The 17,551-nt window shown below is 37.9% G+C and overlaps 1 protein-coding gene across 1 annotated transcript in view; it reads left to right on the top strand.

Annotated features, from left to right (window-relative positions):
* Positions 1-17,551, top strand: part of GPC3 (glypican 3) — an 827,003-nt gene that overhangs the window by 435,907 nt on the left and 373,545 nt on the right. The window contains exon 3 of the mRNA XM_036271345.1: positions 4,241-4,935. Within this exon, the coding sequence (XP_036127238.1) occupies positions 4,241-4,935 (695 nt within the window). The remainder of the gene's footprint in view (positions 1-4,240; positions 4,936-17,551) is intronic.

Below are 17,551 nucleotides of genomic sequence, written 5' to 3'. Positions count from 1 at the left end.
ATAACATTGCTGTCATTTATTTTACTCATCTATATATTATAATCACCAAATGTATCATTGGTATTATTACTTATATCAAACAGTCAATCAACTAGATCAGTTTTTGAAAAAATAGAAGATTTTATTTTACCTTTATTTATTCTTTCTCTCATATTCTTTCTTTCTTTATGTAGACCCAGTTTTCTGAGCAATATAATTTTCTTTTTTTTTAATTAATTTATTTTTGTTACAGATGTTTCTCCTTTCCCCCCACTGATTCCCCTCCCTGCCCTGTCTCCAGTTTGTTGTCAATGTCCATTGTTCATGCATACTGACAATCCCCACTACCCCCTCTTATGGGGATTGTCAGTCTGTACCCCACTATCACATCTCTGGGACCACCTCATTCCTCAGACTGTTATGTTCATTATATTCCACAAATAAGTGAGATCATATGATACTTGTCTTTCTCTGTTTGGCTTGTTTCACTTAGGATAATAATGTTTCTCTCCCCCCCCCCTTCCTTCTGCCCTTCAGCTCTATCTTTTAAAAAAATCGATGGAAAATATCCTTGGGTGAGGATTAACAACAACAACAAAAGCCTGTGAAAACACATATCTTTCTGTCTAGGTTTGAATACAAAAATATCAGCACCAAATAATAAGAATACAGAAACATCAGCCCCAAATAATTTTACTACAGTGATAGGCTCTATGTCCCAGGCAGGAGGAAGTAGAAGTTATTGAATCATTAAAGAGAGGAAATAGCCTGATTGCATACTTCACATATCAAACTACAACTGCAGAATTGTGTACCTTTTTGAGCACCGTAATTTATGGAGGTTGTTGACAATACTAGAATGTGTCCAAACAGTGGTGACTAGGATGATAATGGGGACATTGCAAATCTAGAAACATTGCTATATTTGGATGTATATTGATTATGCTTGTTAGATCTATTTATCTGCATCATTTATCTTTCTATTGTGGAAGAAATATTTGAATATTTCATGTTTAGTGTCAAAGTTTTAATAATATCTCTGATTTTTAGATTGTTCCAAATTTTCCTAGACATAGCTCTTAACCACTTCCCAGGAAAAAGACATCCCTTAAAGGCGTAATGTTATCTGACCCCCCCAAAAAAAAGAAAATCAATGAGCTGAACTTCCTTGCTATAATTTTAGCCCTTGGCTTTATTTCCTTAAACCTTAAACTGAGCATACTTTTCACCTAGTCTTGGTTCCTATAAGTCCCCAAGGAGCCTTTGATTGAATACTTGTCCAGTGATATAGAAGTAAAGGGGATGAGCAACACCCAGAGATATGCTAAATGGGTTCTGAGCTGTGAAACTTGCTGCAGGGAGCACATGTGAGCTTGAGGTTAGATATGAGCTCCTAGCCCCTTTCCCACTGCAATATGTGTTCTTGCTAATTCTTTCTGCAGAAGAGTTCATGATCTTTTGTAATTTTTTTCTATCAATCCAACAGAAATTTTACTTTATTTTATTTTATTTTATTTTTTATCCTTACCTGAGGACATTTTTGCACTTATTTTCAGATAGAGTGGGAGGGAGAGAGGGAAGAAGAGAGAGAGAGAGAAATATCGAAGTTAGAGAGACACATTGACTAGCTGCCACCCTCAGGACCCCAATTGGGGCTGGGGACAAACTACAACTGAGGTAAGTGCCCTTAATGGGAACCAAACTCCGGACTCTCTGGTTTGCGGGCTGACGCTCTAACTGCTGAGCCAAATCAGCCAGGGCTCCAACAGAAATTTTTAAAAAAGGTTATGGCAGTATAATCTATGGAATTTCACTGTCATATATTTTGCACATTAGAAAATCAATGCCCTGTGCTAGACATGAAATTTGCCTTGTAGAGAATTCATTTTAGGGTAGTTTAAATTATTGAAATCTACAGGGCAGCACCACTCTTCCTTCTTTTACCTCATCTTCCCCAAGGCAAAGGTGAAAGTATGATTCTGCTTTGTTGGTCTTTGGGCTACAATTTCTCTTAATATATTTCCATTTATAGATAAGAAGCCAATGGAAAAATAATGAGCTTAAAAAAGAACTTAACTTTCTACAAAGGTTTTTGAAATTATGTGTGTTGGCTATAGAGCCAAGGGCAGTTGGATTGTAACCATTGCTAAGAGAAATTAGTCTGAGTTGACTACTTCTACTTTCCAGTTGTGTGACCCTGGGAAAATGCCTAAACTCTGCTGAGTCTCAATCTCACCATTTATAAAATGGGGATTGCAATACCAAATCAGAAAGTTGTTGCAAAAAGTAGATGCTATAATATAGTTTGAAATGTTAAACCATATAGCTTTTGAGTATTTTTAATACAAGAGTGGTTTATCATTTGTCTCTACCCAGAACTTATATATACCTAGTACCTAGCACAGAGCCTAACATGTAATAAATGATTGCTAGCTAAAATAATAATGAATGAGTAAGCCCTGGCCAGGTAGCTCAGTTGGTTAGAGCATTGTCCCAATATGCCAAGGTTATGGGTTTGATTTCTGGTCAGGGTATATATAGGAATCAATCAACCAATGAATGCACAAATAAGTGGAACAAAAAATCAATCAATCTCTCTCTCTCTCTCTCTCTCTCTCTCTCTCTCTCTCGGTCTTAAAAATCAATACATAAAAAATTATTTAAATGAATGAGTAGTTTTTAATCTCCATATTTCTGATGATTTTAAAGAATTCATTGACTGATCCTTTGTTATGGGCTAGATGATTGCTTGGCCTCATTAAATGTTTAGAGTCAATGATTGAGAATAAAGTAACATATGGGGTTAGGAAGAAACTTTTACAAGATAGATAAACTTTCCAGGAATTTCTTGATGTTCTAAACAAACCAAAACAAACATGAACATAGAGCAATTGGTGGAGATGAAGATTAACTTTCTCAAGTGGGCTTGGAAGCCCAGTAGAATTGCATTGGCATCTGCGCAACATTGCAGGGAAAGTCATAAGCTCAAGGGAAGAATCTAACAAGCATGTTCTACCTTATGAGAGATCTGGGGCAGATGTTGGTGTCACAACCTAGATATCACTTCTGCCATAGGTGACTGAGATGCTGGATTGAGCAATCCCAAGGAGCTGTTGGAATACAGTCTCTCTGGTAGTCTGAAAGTGGTAATAATTTGATTTTCCAAGTCTCATGAATTGGCATCATTTGGAGTATATCTGTCATGGACCCTTGCACTTTGGAAGGAAATGAGAGAAAGTATTAAGTTAATTTTAAATGTCTCAGGAAACTTGGTTATTTGTTCGTTTTTAAACTGTCTTATTTGTTAAGAAAACAAAATATTGTGACTATTTTCTCTTCCCTCATATAAATGTGGAACTATGATTATTTGGAATAATTTATGTCTGGGGTGTTTCAGCTTGAAGAAAATTAGATGGTGACATTACTTTCTCTCTCAAACCAATAACACGAATTGGTTCTTATGCCAGGGGGTAGGGGCAACAGATGTTATCCTGAATTTGTAGGTTATGTAGAGTAGATAAGGCTTCAAAGCCATGTAGAAGCTGAATTTACCAAATAAGTTTAGCAGTTATAGTTCCAGATGTTCAGCTTGTAAATACCAGAGGTGTTGTTTTCAATATCAAATGTATGGATAACTGCATAGACTATTGTTTTTTCCATCCCAATACCCACTTAAGGGATAAATTCCATTCCCAGATCTGGCAATTTGTCAGATAGCTCCCTTTAAAGTTATCTAGAGAAAATCTACCAAAAATGAGTAGATTTGTGATAGGTTTATTCTTGGCTAAGAACTTGCTTCTCCTCCAGGGCTGAACAGGCTTAGATTGTTATATGAGTTTATATAGTATATGGTTTGTTGTCAAATATTTATCTCTGTTTAAAAATGAAATGCCTTGAAATACAAGACATTTATAACTGAATAAATCAATGAAGAAAAAAAATAACTTCTCATGTAGCTTATGTTTAATCAGTATTTTCCTGAGCGGCCAACGTGTTAACTGAATGGTGGATTTTGTTATTTGAAATATAATTTGTGTGTTTAAGAATTTATGTACACATCAGGGTTTGGACTTTATATTTAGAAAGGAAAATTGATTTATAGGAGCAAATAGCTGTAGGAATCGAGGCAATATGAGTCAATTATTTAAGGCAAATGGGACCTTAGTCACCACAGCAGAAATTTAGAGAAATTTCTAATTCATTTACACCCTGAATTTTCATGCTTTGATTTGTGGGCATTTCTCTTTCTCTTATTTTACAGAGGCCTTTGAAATTGTTGTTCGCCATGCCAAGAACTACACCAATGCCATGTTCAAAAACAACTATCCGAGCCTGACCCCACAAGCTTTTGAGTTTGTGGGTGAATTTTTTACCGACGTGTCTCTCTACATCCTGGGTTCTGATATCAACGTGGATGACATGGTCAATGAACTATTTGATAGCCTGTTTCCAGTCATCTATACCCAGCTAATGAACCCAGGCCTTCCTGAATCAGCCTTAGACATCAATGAGTGCCTCCGTGGGGCAAGGCGTGACCTGAAAGTATTTGGGAATTTCCCCAAGCTAATTATGACCCAGGTTTCCAAGTCACTGCAAGTTACTAGGATCTTCCTCCAAGCCCTGAATCTTGGAATTGAAGTGATCAACACAACTGATCACCTGAAGTTTAGTAAGGACTGTGGCCGAATGCTCACCAGAATGTGGTACTGTTCTTACTGCCAAGGACTAATGATGGTTAAGCCTTGTGGTGGCTACTGCAGTATGGTCATGCAAGGCTGCATGGCAGGTGTGGTGGAGATTGACAAATACTGGAAAGAATACATTCTGTCTCTTGAGGAACTGGTGAATGGCATGTACAGAATCTATGACATGGAGAATGTACTGCTTGGTCTCTTTTCGATGATCCATAATTCCATCCAATATGTCCAGAAGAATGGAGGAAAGCTGACCATCACAGTGAGTACCAGTCTATAGTTTTCAGAGGAACTGGGTCCTATTGGGATGGTGCAGCCAGGCTAGTAGTAGTTGCTGTTTAAGAGTAGTGAGGAAAAAAATCAGAGCATTGGAAGGGATGAGGGACTGAATGACCTCACAGAGTTAGGCAGCCATTGAGACCACAGGTTATGAAGTTATAATGCCTGGCTTTGAATTTTAACTCTACTCATTTGCTTGCTGTGGGAACTTGGGTGAATCAGTTTATCTTTATGAGCGTCATATTTATGATTTATAGAATAGAGATAAAAAGAATAACATGTGCCCTGGCCAGTTTGGCTCAGTGGTTAGAGCATCCGCCTGCGGTCCAGAGAGACCCGGGTTCGGTTCCCGCTAAGGGCACGTACATCGGTTGCAGTTTGTCCCCGGCCCTGGTTGGTCGTGCAGGTGGCGGCCACTCGATGTGTCCCTTTCACATCGATGTTTCCCTCTCTCTCTTCCTCTCTCTTTCTCCCACTCTGTCTGTACAAAAAATGGAAAAATGTCCTCGGATGAGGATTAAAAAAAAAAAATTTTTTTAAAAGAATAACATGTTAAAGCACTTAGCATGTGCCTGGTACATGGTAAGTCTTCAGTAAATAATGGCTATTATTACCATTGTTGTTGGTTATCATAATCTTCATGAAAGCCCTAGAGACAGGAACTATTATCTCCATTTTATAAATGAAGAAACTAAAGCTCAATAAAACTGTAACTTGCTCAAGGGCACCCAGCTATAGTTAATGGTAAATCTATAATTCATAAATTGATTAGTTCTCATTTAATTAGGTTATCACCAATGTTTCTGATTCTGATTTTACTCTCATGTTCTTAATCATCGTATCACATCACCATTTTAAGTAATGACTTTAAACACAGGAGATGCAGCTAGAACCCACCAATTAGATCTAGAAAAGAACATAAGTGAGGCCAAGCATCATGCTTTCCAACAGTTGTTTTTACAACATTGATTATATGAGTCAGCCTAATGGGTTTTGTGATGAGACAGTTCTGCAAGTGAGGCAGCAATTTGCCTTGTTTCAGTCCCACATTGTTAGTTACATTATACCCTCCAAGCTAGGGTGCATACATTCAGAACCACAGGAGGCACTCACTTTCCAATGTAGAGAAGAATATACAGCTAAGAGCTACTAGCCAGATCCTGCTGAGGTGGTGGTGAGTGATTCCTGAAGTCACCTAAGTGCTAATAGTGTCCCCATTTTACACAGGGAGAAATGAAGCTTAGAGTGGTTAAATACCTTAACCAAGATCTCAGAGCCAGTTAAGTAGTGGTGGGGGAAACTGGAATTCAAACACAGGCTTGGTTGACTCATACTCTTACTTTCTATACAGTGCAATTGCTATGTACTCTGAGTCATTGCTTACCTAGAATAGGTAGAGCAGGTTGGGCCATTTTGCCTTGATTTTAAAATCTGGCAAATGACAGGGTAATTGTTTTGCTTGGTGAATTATACTAGGAGGGAAGACAGAAATAATGCGATGCACAGCGTGACTACTTATGGAGCTGTTCCAGTTTTCCCATTCACAATGTTAGCCATTTAAAACACATTTGCTGAAAAAATATCTTATAGTAAAATGAACAGAAATGTCCTAACAATAGTGTTCTTTGATGAGTAATTATTCCCTTGACTGCTTTATAAATTTTGACCAGATTCTGGGGCCTCATGCAAAAGTGAATCTCACAGAACTAGAAAAATGGAAAGTTAGTGCATTCCACATTCATTAACTTTATATTGATTGAGGACTCACTATGTGTCAGACACAAAGCAAGAGTGCCCGGAGTGTAGAAATGTCTTCAATAAGAGGAATAATAAGGACACAGCATTAAAGATGGGGTATAAGTGTGTTTTAAAACCTGCCTCTGATATTGGTCACTTGATAGCACTTCAATTGATCTTTAAAATATGTATTCTCTAGTGCTTTTAAATGACAACAGCAAAAGAGGGTGGGAAACTGATAAAGGATTAAGTGCATTGTTTTGATCAGGCTCCAGGCATAAAGATTTATTTAATAAACTGTTATCAAGCAGCTGCTTTGTGCATGGTACTTTGCCAGGTGGTGGGTATTCAGTACCCAAGATATAGTTCTTAAATCTTGAAAAGGTCAATCTAGTTGACTAACAGACATGCAACTGAATAAATTTTACCATAATGAACATTTCACTACAGTGTGAATGCTGGAAGGATTGTGAGAGATTAGCTAGTCAAATCCTATTGATTTACAAATAAAGAAATAAAGTTCAGGAAGATTTGCCCCAAATTACATGATTAATGGAAGAACCAGAAATAGAATCCAAGTTCTTCTGCTGCTACAATCTAACTAGCACTCTTTGCACCATATGCCTGTCTCCCATTGGACTGTCCTAGGCTTTCACTCTAAAAGCCCATTAGGATTTTAAAAAAAAACAAATTGTGAACTTAAATTGGACAGCTATTTCGGGGTGCTAAACCTGCTATATTTTAGGTGCACAAGCGTAGAGGGAGTACATTTCATGTCATTATCATTTATGAAGAAAGGTCTTGGTTGTGAAGAGGTGCTCAGTGATGCAGTCTCTTTCTGTTTTGGCCATTAAGAGCCTGATTGCTCCAGCTTCCAGCTGGTTATGAGAGCATGAAGTCTGCCTTTCCCTGGGGATGCCTGAACTAGAACAGAAAGCATATATAAACTCTGCCTTGTTAATGTTTTATGATCACCACTCAAAGTAATATATACCAAATGATGGGAATGGGGAAATCATTGGCCAGGTGTGATCTAACCCATACTTTGTATGGGTCAGAGAGAGAATGGACCATTTATAGGGAGAGGGGGGAAGTGAGGGCTGAGTAGACTGAAGAACTCTATTCATGTTAACAAACCCACAGAATTCCCCAAAGCAAAAGCTGATTATGCTATGCAGCTGTACAAAAGAAGGGTCTCTTACCCTTTGAGACATCATGGAGGGACTTTGATAGTATGCTAAATGAAATAAGCCAGTCAGAGAAAGACAAGTATCACATGATCTCACTTATATATGGCATCTAATGAACAAAATAAACTAATAAACAAAATAGATACAGAGATATGGAACTGGAAACTACTGAGAAACCTCAAAGGGAAGGTGGGAGGGGGGCAGGAAGAGATAAACCAAAACCTTATATGCATATATGCATAATGAATGGACACAGATAATAGTGCTATGAAAGCAGGGGTGGGTTGTGAGCAGAGAGGAGGGGGTCAATGGGGAAAAAGAAGAGCACATCTGTATATTTTCAAGAATAAAGAAAAATTTAAAATAAAATAAAGCATTAATAAGATTTTAATGTAACACCCTGACGTTTCTGTTGTGTTAATATGTAAAACCCTGCCAGTCAGTCCTACTTGAGGTTAAGTTGTAGTGAGAGACATCTTTGATAAAATGTCTTTTCTGAGCTCTGTTGGGATAGCCTTTTTAGCTAGCTATAAGCTGTGCCATAAGTCTGCCATCCAGAGACTTAACCCAGTTGTTTTGGTGGCTGCCATGTACCCCAGATTTTGAAGGACATTTTAGTCTTCTAAATGAGTGGGTCACTGTTAAATTTTTATAAGTATGACCTATTAGTACTTTACTTTTCCATTAGATACTTTTGAGTTCTACCAAGTGAAGGCATGCAAGCAAATGTTGGGATGTTGTCACTGGCAGCATTCCTGGAGGTGGTAAACATCTAGTTCACAAACTTGGCTCATCATTACAGTCATCTGGGGGAACTTGTTAAACAGATTCCAGGAGTCCATCCTGAAGATTTTGATACAATAAGTCTGTGGAGAGGCCAGAAAATTTATTTAAAAAGTGCCTCACTTGTTTCTGACTCTCCCTTGGGAGCAAACCCAGTCTACATCTTTGGAAGATAAAGGAAATCCCAGAGTTTGGAAATGAATGACAGTTAATGGCAAAGTTAGAACCTCAGGTTCCTCATCTAGAAAACGGAGTTGCTTTATGGGATTAATTGAAATGACAGATTCAAAATACATGGCAAAGTTTCAGGCACATGGCAGGTACTCACCAAGCCCCAGCCCAGTACTCTTTTTATTACATTTTTCTAAGTGCCAAATGGACATTGAGTTTTGCTTAAACTGATATTAAGTGCCAAGATGTTTAATGTTATAATAGTCCAAATAAGTGAATCAATTTATATGAAAATGTATGCATGTGAGGGTCTGTGTGTGTGTGTGTGTGTGTGTGCGTGAGAGAGAGAGAGAGAGAGAGAGAGAGAGAGAGAGAGAGGAGGGAAGATAGGAAAAAGAAAGGAAGGAGAGAGAAAATTTGTACCGAAAAATCCAAGAACGTATTCGTGTTAGAACTGGAATGTAAATAGATTCTTCTTGGCACTTCAGCTACATTTGTGAATTAGGTTAAATATCTTGGCCCCTAGTAATGTCAAGTAGGTCTTTAATAGTTAAATTTGTCAGCACACTATTGAATTTCACATCTTATATCTGAAGCAAATACAAATTCTTACAGTTTTCAATACATATATTTTAAACATTGTTGTTACATGACACCTAAATTGTTTAATGCTACCACTTTCTTATAAAAATGTATTTGTTTTCATTTCACCTCATGGAGGCTAAATAGCATGTTACTAAACAATGAATGGGTTACAGAGAAGATCAAGGAAGAAATTAAAAACTTCCTGGAAACCAATGAAAATGAACACACAACAACACGAATTCTATAGGATGCAGCGAAAGCAGTTCTAAGAGGGAAGTTCATAGAACTACAGGCCTACCTTAAGAAACAAGAAAAATTTTTAATAGACTATCTAACCTCACAACTCAAACAACTAGAAAGCAAATAAGAAGAAAACCCCAAATCAAGTAGAAGGAAGGAAATAATAAAGATCAGAGCAGAAATAAACAACATAGAGACCAAAAAAAAAATCAATTCAAAGGATCAATAAAACAAAGAGCTGGTTCTTTGAAAAGATAAACAAAATCGATGGACACTTAACTAGACTCACCAAGAAACAAAGAGAGAGAACCCAAATACACATAATCAGAAATGAAAGAGGAGAAGTAACAACTGATACCACAGCAATACAAAAGATTGTTAAAAAATACTATGAACAATTATATGGCAACAAATTCAACAATCTAAGTGAAATGGACAAATTTCCAGAAACACACAGTCTCCCAAAACTGGACTGGGAAGAGATAGAAAACTTGAACAGACCGATAACAACTAAGGAAATTGAAGAATTAATCAAGACTCTCCCAGCAAACAAAAGCCCAGGCGCAGATGCCTTCACGGGGGAGTTTTACCGAACATTCACAGAAGAACTAACACCCATTCTCCTCAAACTATTTCAAAAAATTCAAAAAGAAGGAAGACTTCCAAACTCGTTTTAAGAGGCCAGCATAATTCTAATTCCAAAACCAGAAAAAGACACTCCAAAGAAAGAAAACTACAGGCCAATATCCCTGATGAACATAGATGCCAAAATCCTGAACAAAATACTAGCAAATAGGATCCAGCAATACACCAAAAAAATTATTCACCCTCACCAAATGGGATTCATTCCAGGGATGCAAGACTGGTACAATATTTGCAAATCAATAAATGCGATATACCATATAAACAAAATGAGGAATAAAAACCACATGATCATATCAATAGATGCTGAAAAAGCATTTGACAAAATCCAGCACCCATTTCTGATAAAAACGCTCAGAAATCTGGAAATAGAGGGATCATATCTCGACATAATAAAGGCCCTATATGAAAGACCTACAGCCAATATCATACTCAATGGACAAAAACTAAAAGCATTTCCCTTAAGAACAGGAACAAGACAAGGATGCCCACTTTTGCCACTCTTATTTAACATAGTACTGGAAGTCTTAGCCACAGCAATCAGACATGAAGAAAAAATAAAAGGGATCCAAATTGGAAAGGAGGAGGTGAAATTGTCATTATTCACAGATGTCATGATATATATAGAAAACCCTGAAGAATCCATCAAAAATCCACTAGACTTAATAAATGAATTTGGCAAAATAGCAGGATACAAAATTAATGTCAGGAAATAGGCGGCATTCTTTTTCTTTTCTTTTTTTTCTCTATCCTCACCCGAGGACATTTTTGCATTTATCTTCAGATAGAATTGGAGGGAGAGAGATGGGAAGAGAGAGAGAGAAACATCCGTGTGAGAGAGAAACATCAAGTGGTTGCCACCCACACGACCCCAACTACGGCCGGGGACAAACTGCAACCGAGGTACGTGCCCTTAGTGGGAACCAAACCTCACACACTCTGGTCCACGGGCTGATACTCTAACCGCTGAGCCAAGCCGGCTAGGGCGAGAAATCAGCGGCATTCTTATACACCAATGATGAACTCACAGAAAGAGAAACTAAAAAAACAATCCCTGAGTGTTGTTCCACAGACTGAGAGGACCCAGTTTGATTCCCAGTAAGGGCACATGCCTGGGTCATGGGCTCAATCCCCAGTGAGAGGCATACAGGAGGCAGTCGAGTGATGTATCTCTCACACATCGATGTTTCTATCTCTCTACCCCTTCCTCTTTCTATAAAATATGAATAAAACATAAAAAAAATCACATTTACAATTGTGGCAAAAAAAATTAAGATACCTAGGAATAAACTTAACCAAAGAAGTTAAGGACCTATTTGCAGAAAACTACAGGACATTGAAAAAAGAAATAGAGAAAGATATAAAAACGTGGAAGCACATACCCTGTTCATGGATTGGAAGAATTAACATCATTAAAATGTCCATATTACCCAAAGCAAACTATAGATTCAATGCAATCCCCATGAAAATACCAATGACATACTTCACAGAACTAGAACAAATAGTTTAGAAGTTCATATGGAACCAAAAAAAGACCCTGAATAGGCACAGCAATCTTGAAAATAAGGACAATGTAGGTGAGATCACAATACTGGATATCAGGTTATACTACAAAGCGACTGTAATCAAAACAGCCTGGTACTGGCACAAGAATAGGCATATAGACCTGTGGAACAGAACAGAGAACCTGGAAATGGACCCAAGACATTATGCTCAATTAATATTTGACGAAAGGGGCAAGAGCATACAATGGAGTAAAGACTGCCTCTTTAATAAATGTTGTTGGAAAAATTGGACAGCTATATGCAAAAAAAAAAAAATGAAACTAGACCATCAACTTACATCCTACACAATAATAAACTCAAAATGGATAAAAGACTTAAATATGACTTGTGAATCCATAAAATCCTACAAGAAAACGTAGGCAACAAAATTTCAGACATCATACGCAGCAGAATTTTTATTGATATATCATCTAAGGCAACAGAAACAAAGGAAAAAATGAACATATGGGACTACATCAAACTGAAAAGCTTCTGCACAGCACAAGAAACAACGATCAAAATGGAAAGGCAACCCACTGTGTGGGAGAGCATAATTGCCAATGATGTATCAGATAAGGGGTTAATTTCCAAAATATATAGAGTACTCATACAACTCAACAAAAGGAAGACAAGGAACCCAATTAAAAATGGGCAGACGAGCTAAATAGACATCTCTCCAAACAGGACATACAAATGGCCAAGAGACATATGAAGAAATGCTCAACATGACTAATCATCAGAGAGATGCAAATGAAAACAACAATGAGGTATTACCTCACACCTGTCAGAATGGCCGCCATCGACAAATCATCAAACAACAAGTGTTGGCGAGGGTGTGGAGAAAAGGGGACTCTAGTACACTGCTGGTGGGAATGCAGACCGGTGCAGCCACTATGGAAGAGAATATGGTGTTACCTCAAAAATTTAAAAATTGAACTTCCATTTGACCCAGTGATCCCACTTCTAGGAATATACCCTAAGAAGCCTGGAACACCAATCAGGAAGAATATATGTACCCCCATGTTCTTAGCAGCACTATTTACAATAGCTAAAATCTGGAAACAGCCCAACTGTCCATCAGTAGACGAATGGATGAAAAAAAGCAGTGGTACATATACACAATGGAGTACTTTGCAGCTGGAAGAAAGGAAGATCTGTTATCCTTTGAGATGACATGGAGGAAACTGGAAAGTATTATCCTAAGCGAAACAATACAAGAAGAAAAAGACAAATACCATATGATCTCACTTATTTGTGGAATATAATGAACATAATAGTGTGAGGAATAGGGTAGATCCAGAGACGTGGAAGTAATGTACAGACTGGCAACCCTCAGAGGAGGAGGTGGTGGGGGGAGGAAAGAGATAAACCACAGAGCTTATATGCATGTACGCATCACCAATGGACATGGACAACAAAACCGGGGATGGGGTAGGGGAGTTGGAGAGGAGGGTGTCAATGGGGAAAAAAAAGGAGAAACATCTGTATCAAAAATAAATTAATATAAAAGAAAAGAAAAGAAAGGCAATTGTTTTTATTCTGAACCCATTTTGATTGTTATTACCATGTACCTGTGTATGGATTATATGCATAGCCGTTGTACCTTTCACATTATAATTTATGCATTGATTAAAGGAGTAATAATAAGCATGTTGGATATTTATTGCTCCTCCAGAAAGTTTCTGAAAGCTTTCTGTAATTACTTCATTTACTTTCTTTATCCCCAAAGTAACTGCTCACATATCCTCACATGGCTGTTTGCACTTTTATTTTCCCATTTGTGTTCATGTACTTTCCTTATTTTTTTATCTCAGAATTTCTTAGCATTCCTCTCCCACAATTTCATTACCTCAGTTTGGTATATGCTTCATTGAATATTGTGTAAATTTGCAATGTTTGCTACCAGCAATATTTTTCCCTTTTTTCCTCATTGAGATGTTTAGCCTATCTGAAATTGGATTCATCACAGGAAATATTTATTGAAAAGCTAATTATAGAAACAGTATGATAGACACTGCAGGTCACAGGGAGTGGCTGGAAAGATAACTGTGACTCTGTTGCTGCCCTCACAGTCACTTGGCTAGCAGGTAGCAGAGCTAAAATTCAAAACCAGACCTGTCTGACTCCAAAGCTCATGCTTTTCACTATTACTCTATAATGCTTTCTCAAGTAGTTCCAATTCCCCTTCACCAAAATCTTCATTCCCCAAACACAGACTAAGTAGGTTTTTATTATGTTACTTAATATCCTGTATTATTCTCTACTCTTTCTCCAGATGCATGATCTGTTTTTTAATTCATTCTCCATCTTTGGAGACTTTTGGTATAGTATTTCCCAATGAAGTACTGAAAGGCATTAGATTTTTAGTCTTCATAATACATAAAGGCTCAAAGCAATTTCTGTGGAAAGAGGGAATATTCATGTAGCTGATGGAATACCCAGTGACACAGTGAGTTTAGGGAACTCAAATCTTTTATAAGATTTGACACAGTGAAATGGCATTGCCTAGAATCTATATGAGCAGCATCAGTGGTAAGGAATAGGCTATCTTCCAGTTACAGTGTTTGAAATCTGCCTGTTAATCCCGAGGACATTTTTCCATTTTTTGTTCAGATAGAGTGGGAGGGAGAGAGAGGAACATCGATGTGAAAGTAAAATATCGAGTGGCTGCCACCCGCATGACCGACCAGGGCCGGGGACAAACTGCAACCGAGGTACGTGCCCTTAGTGGGAACCGAACCCGGGTCTCTCAGGACCGCAGGCCGACGCTCTAACAGCTGAGCCAAACCGGCCAGGGCCAACAGATTGTTTTTAATGCATTTACCTTTTATTCTGAAATTTAACAGTATATCCAGGTCTCCATAGTGGTGTTTCCTTAGTAGGAACATTGCCTACTGAGAGCATAACATACTCTGGTATCCAAGTACATCCATTTCCTTTGATAGAATTTCTGACAATCTCTTCAGTGAAGTCAGTATTTATTTATGTGTGCTAGGAAACTCTGGGGAAGATTCTCTGTTGATTCCTGATAATAATTCACTCTATAAAATTCTTATATTTTGCTGTCTGTGTGAGTGACTCTACCTCATCAGAATTTCCAAGATTAGTCCTACCTTCCTCTCAGCTTTGAAGGCTGAGGTTATTTCTCAGGTGTCAGAATGTCAGTGTTTTTCTTCTCATGCTAGCAGTTTGGACTTTTCATTTTTTTGTCTCACATAGAGATACCTTGTCTGAATTCATACAAGATGTTTTCAATACTAAAGGATTTCAAAGTGATAATGAGTAAATGACTCACTACCTAATTAGTGTCTGTAGGTCAGCATCTAGAACTGTGGTAAGCAACTTTACTTGCATGAGGTCCATTTCTGGAAAGGCTAAAATATTTATAAGCTGCAGTCTTTTATTCATTCACAATAAAAATAGCTTTAGTGCTTCCCATGGGGGAAATATATAGTTTTTAAACATAGATTACCTAGTATTAAAGAGAAGAATACAAATGAAAAAGAATCGGCACCCCTTGTAGGCACTAAATGTTAATTTCATGCAAGTTTCCAGCAGGGGTCACACAAGGTAAGCTCTTGAAATGTTTCATCCTGGAATTATATATATTATGGGTCACATTAAGAAATTAGATGGGCTCTTCACAAATCTAGAATTACTTGCCTTTGCAGGAAATGGCAGTATGATTACTAGTTGTTTTATATGTTTGAATCTTTAGAAAGTTTTTCCTCCTTTCTGTGGTGTGTGAACTGATATGGCAGGAACATGTCTTCAAGAGCTTTAAAAGATCTGAGATTTTTACCTTAATTGCAAATTAACAAGTTAGCTGACCGAAGTGTCATGGATGCTGGTTAAAGAAACAAGATTACTGGCTCAGAGATGAAGGGCAGTTTATTTTTCACAAAAATAGCAGTAGCCAGAGTATTAGCACTTGTGTGAGGTCCCTGACTCCTGCACACTCAGTAAATTGCCTTAAGTTTAGGGAACTCAAATCTTTTATAATACATGATAAGCCTGCATGCTCTTTTGTCTGAAGGGAGGCACTGTCTCTGCTTTCTAAGGTTGTTCACTGTACAAAGATACTTGAGAAAAGATAGTCTGGGGAAAAGTGCCTCAGTTTATAACACATGCAGAAACATGAGACCCATGGAAAATTGTCTTGCAACACAATCTCTCAACCTTCCATGGTTGCAAGAACCTTTCAGGTTCACAATGCTTTTGGAGGATCACATAAGGAAATTTGAAGTTAGTGAATGCACTTAGTCCAGCACTGACCACTTGGCCAAAAGACAGGACTGTGTACCACGTGTTGGAGGATAGCAGAAGGCACATCCAAAGAGAGTATGGTAGCAGCTTTCTCATCTTTTTAGAGAATACTTGAAAAACAAAAGTATGAAAGGCACACCTGACTATTGCCTCTACTGGGAAGCAAACTCTGCTCCTTTGGGTATCCTGCTACTACTCTATTGGTCTCTATTTTGGTCTGTAAGTTATCATTCACTTTCTTGCTTGTTCAGGCTCTGGGGTTGGAAGTTTGTATTCCTAACTGGCTGGGCAGAGTGGCTTAGAACTTCTACTGCTGTTCTAAGGTGACCCATGTGATAACCACAGAGCAGTAAGTAGATGCTTACGCATGTCTACTAGGAGTGATGTGGAGGATTGATTCATCTTCAGAGTAAATTTATAAGGGTTAGAAATTGGGAATATTCACCCAAGTGGACAGCGTAGAAGAAGGCTTCCCCGTGATCTGACATTCTGAGAAACCGTGTGCTCCCAGGATGATAGTGAAGAAGTCAAAAATGCCTTTTTCATATTGAGTGGCCAGGGAATCAGAGAACACAGTGAAAGAAGCCTCCAACCTGGCAAGGGCGGAAAGGCCCCCAAATATTTGCTCTCTTCATTTTGCAAAACCTGAAATGCCTCAGAAAACATGAAGTCATGCACACAGTGTGATTCCTCTGTGATCTTTTTCCCCCACTTGGAATAAGGTTGCTCTTGGTCACTGCAGTGCTACGTCATTAACACACAATAGCACCACAAGTAACCCTGGCTCACTGACCTCTTGTACCTATGCATTTTGCGATCTCGCTCAGGTCTCTGGCAGAAAATGCTTTCTACTTGGACTGTTTCTTAAAGTGCAACTCCCCTACCTGTACTTGAAAGTTGAAAGCATTTTGAACACCACAAAAGCATTTTTAAATGAAATTGCACTATAGAACACTAATTTCCTTAAGGGTAGGGCCAGTTATAATATTTGCTGTAATAAAGAGTTTCACAAAAAGCCAAGATGATGGAATTTGAGCAGTTTTTTTCCAAGGTATTGCACCCTTTGTAAGATAAAATAAAAACTTCGTTATTACCAGCAGCTACAACTTTTTGAGTGCTAGTACTGTGCACTTATACTAGGTCTTACAATTTATCATCTCTGTCCATGTTGGGGGGCATTAATAGAGAAAAACAAATAACCTTTGTTTTGGTTCTAGTACAGACCCCTTAATGGCCTTTTAAAATATTCCTTTTGGACTTGGGGTTCAAGATGTGTCATACATCTCAAAATGCTGAAATGGACATGAGGTATCATATTGGGGTGATGAAAATGTTCTAAAACTGGTTTATAGTGATGGCTGCATACCTTGGTAAATTTAGTAGAAGTCATTATATTGTACAATTGAAATGGGTAAATTGTCGAAATCCAAAAATATACCTG

The sequence above is a fragment of the Molossus molossus genome, unplaced genomic scaffold (assembly GCF_014108415.1).
Source record: "Molossus molossus isolate mMolMol1 unplaced genomic scaffold, mMolMol1.p scaffold_m16_p_2, whole genome shotgun sequence".
NCBI classification, from domain to species: domain Eukaryota; kingdom Metazoa; phylum Chordata; class Mammalia; order Chiroptera; family Molossidae; genus Molossus; species Molossus molossus.
The sequence above is the reverse complement of the archived record's forward strand: the minus strand, read 5'-3'. Positions and strand labels throughout refer to the sequence as shown.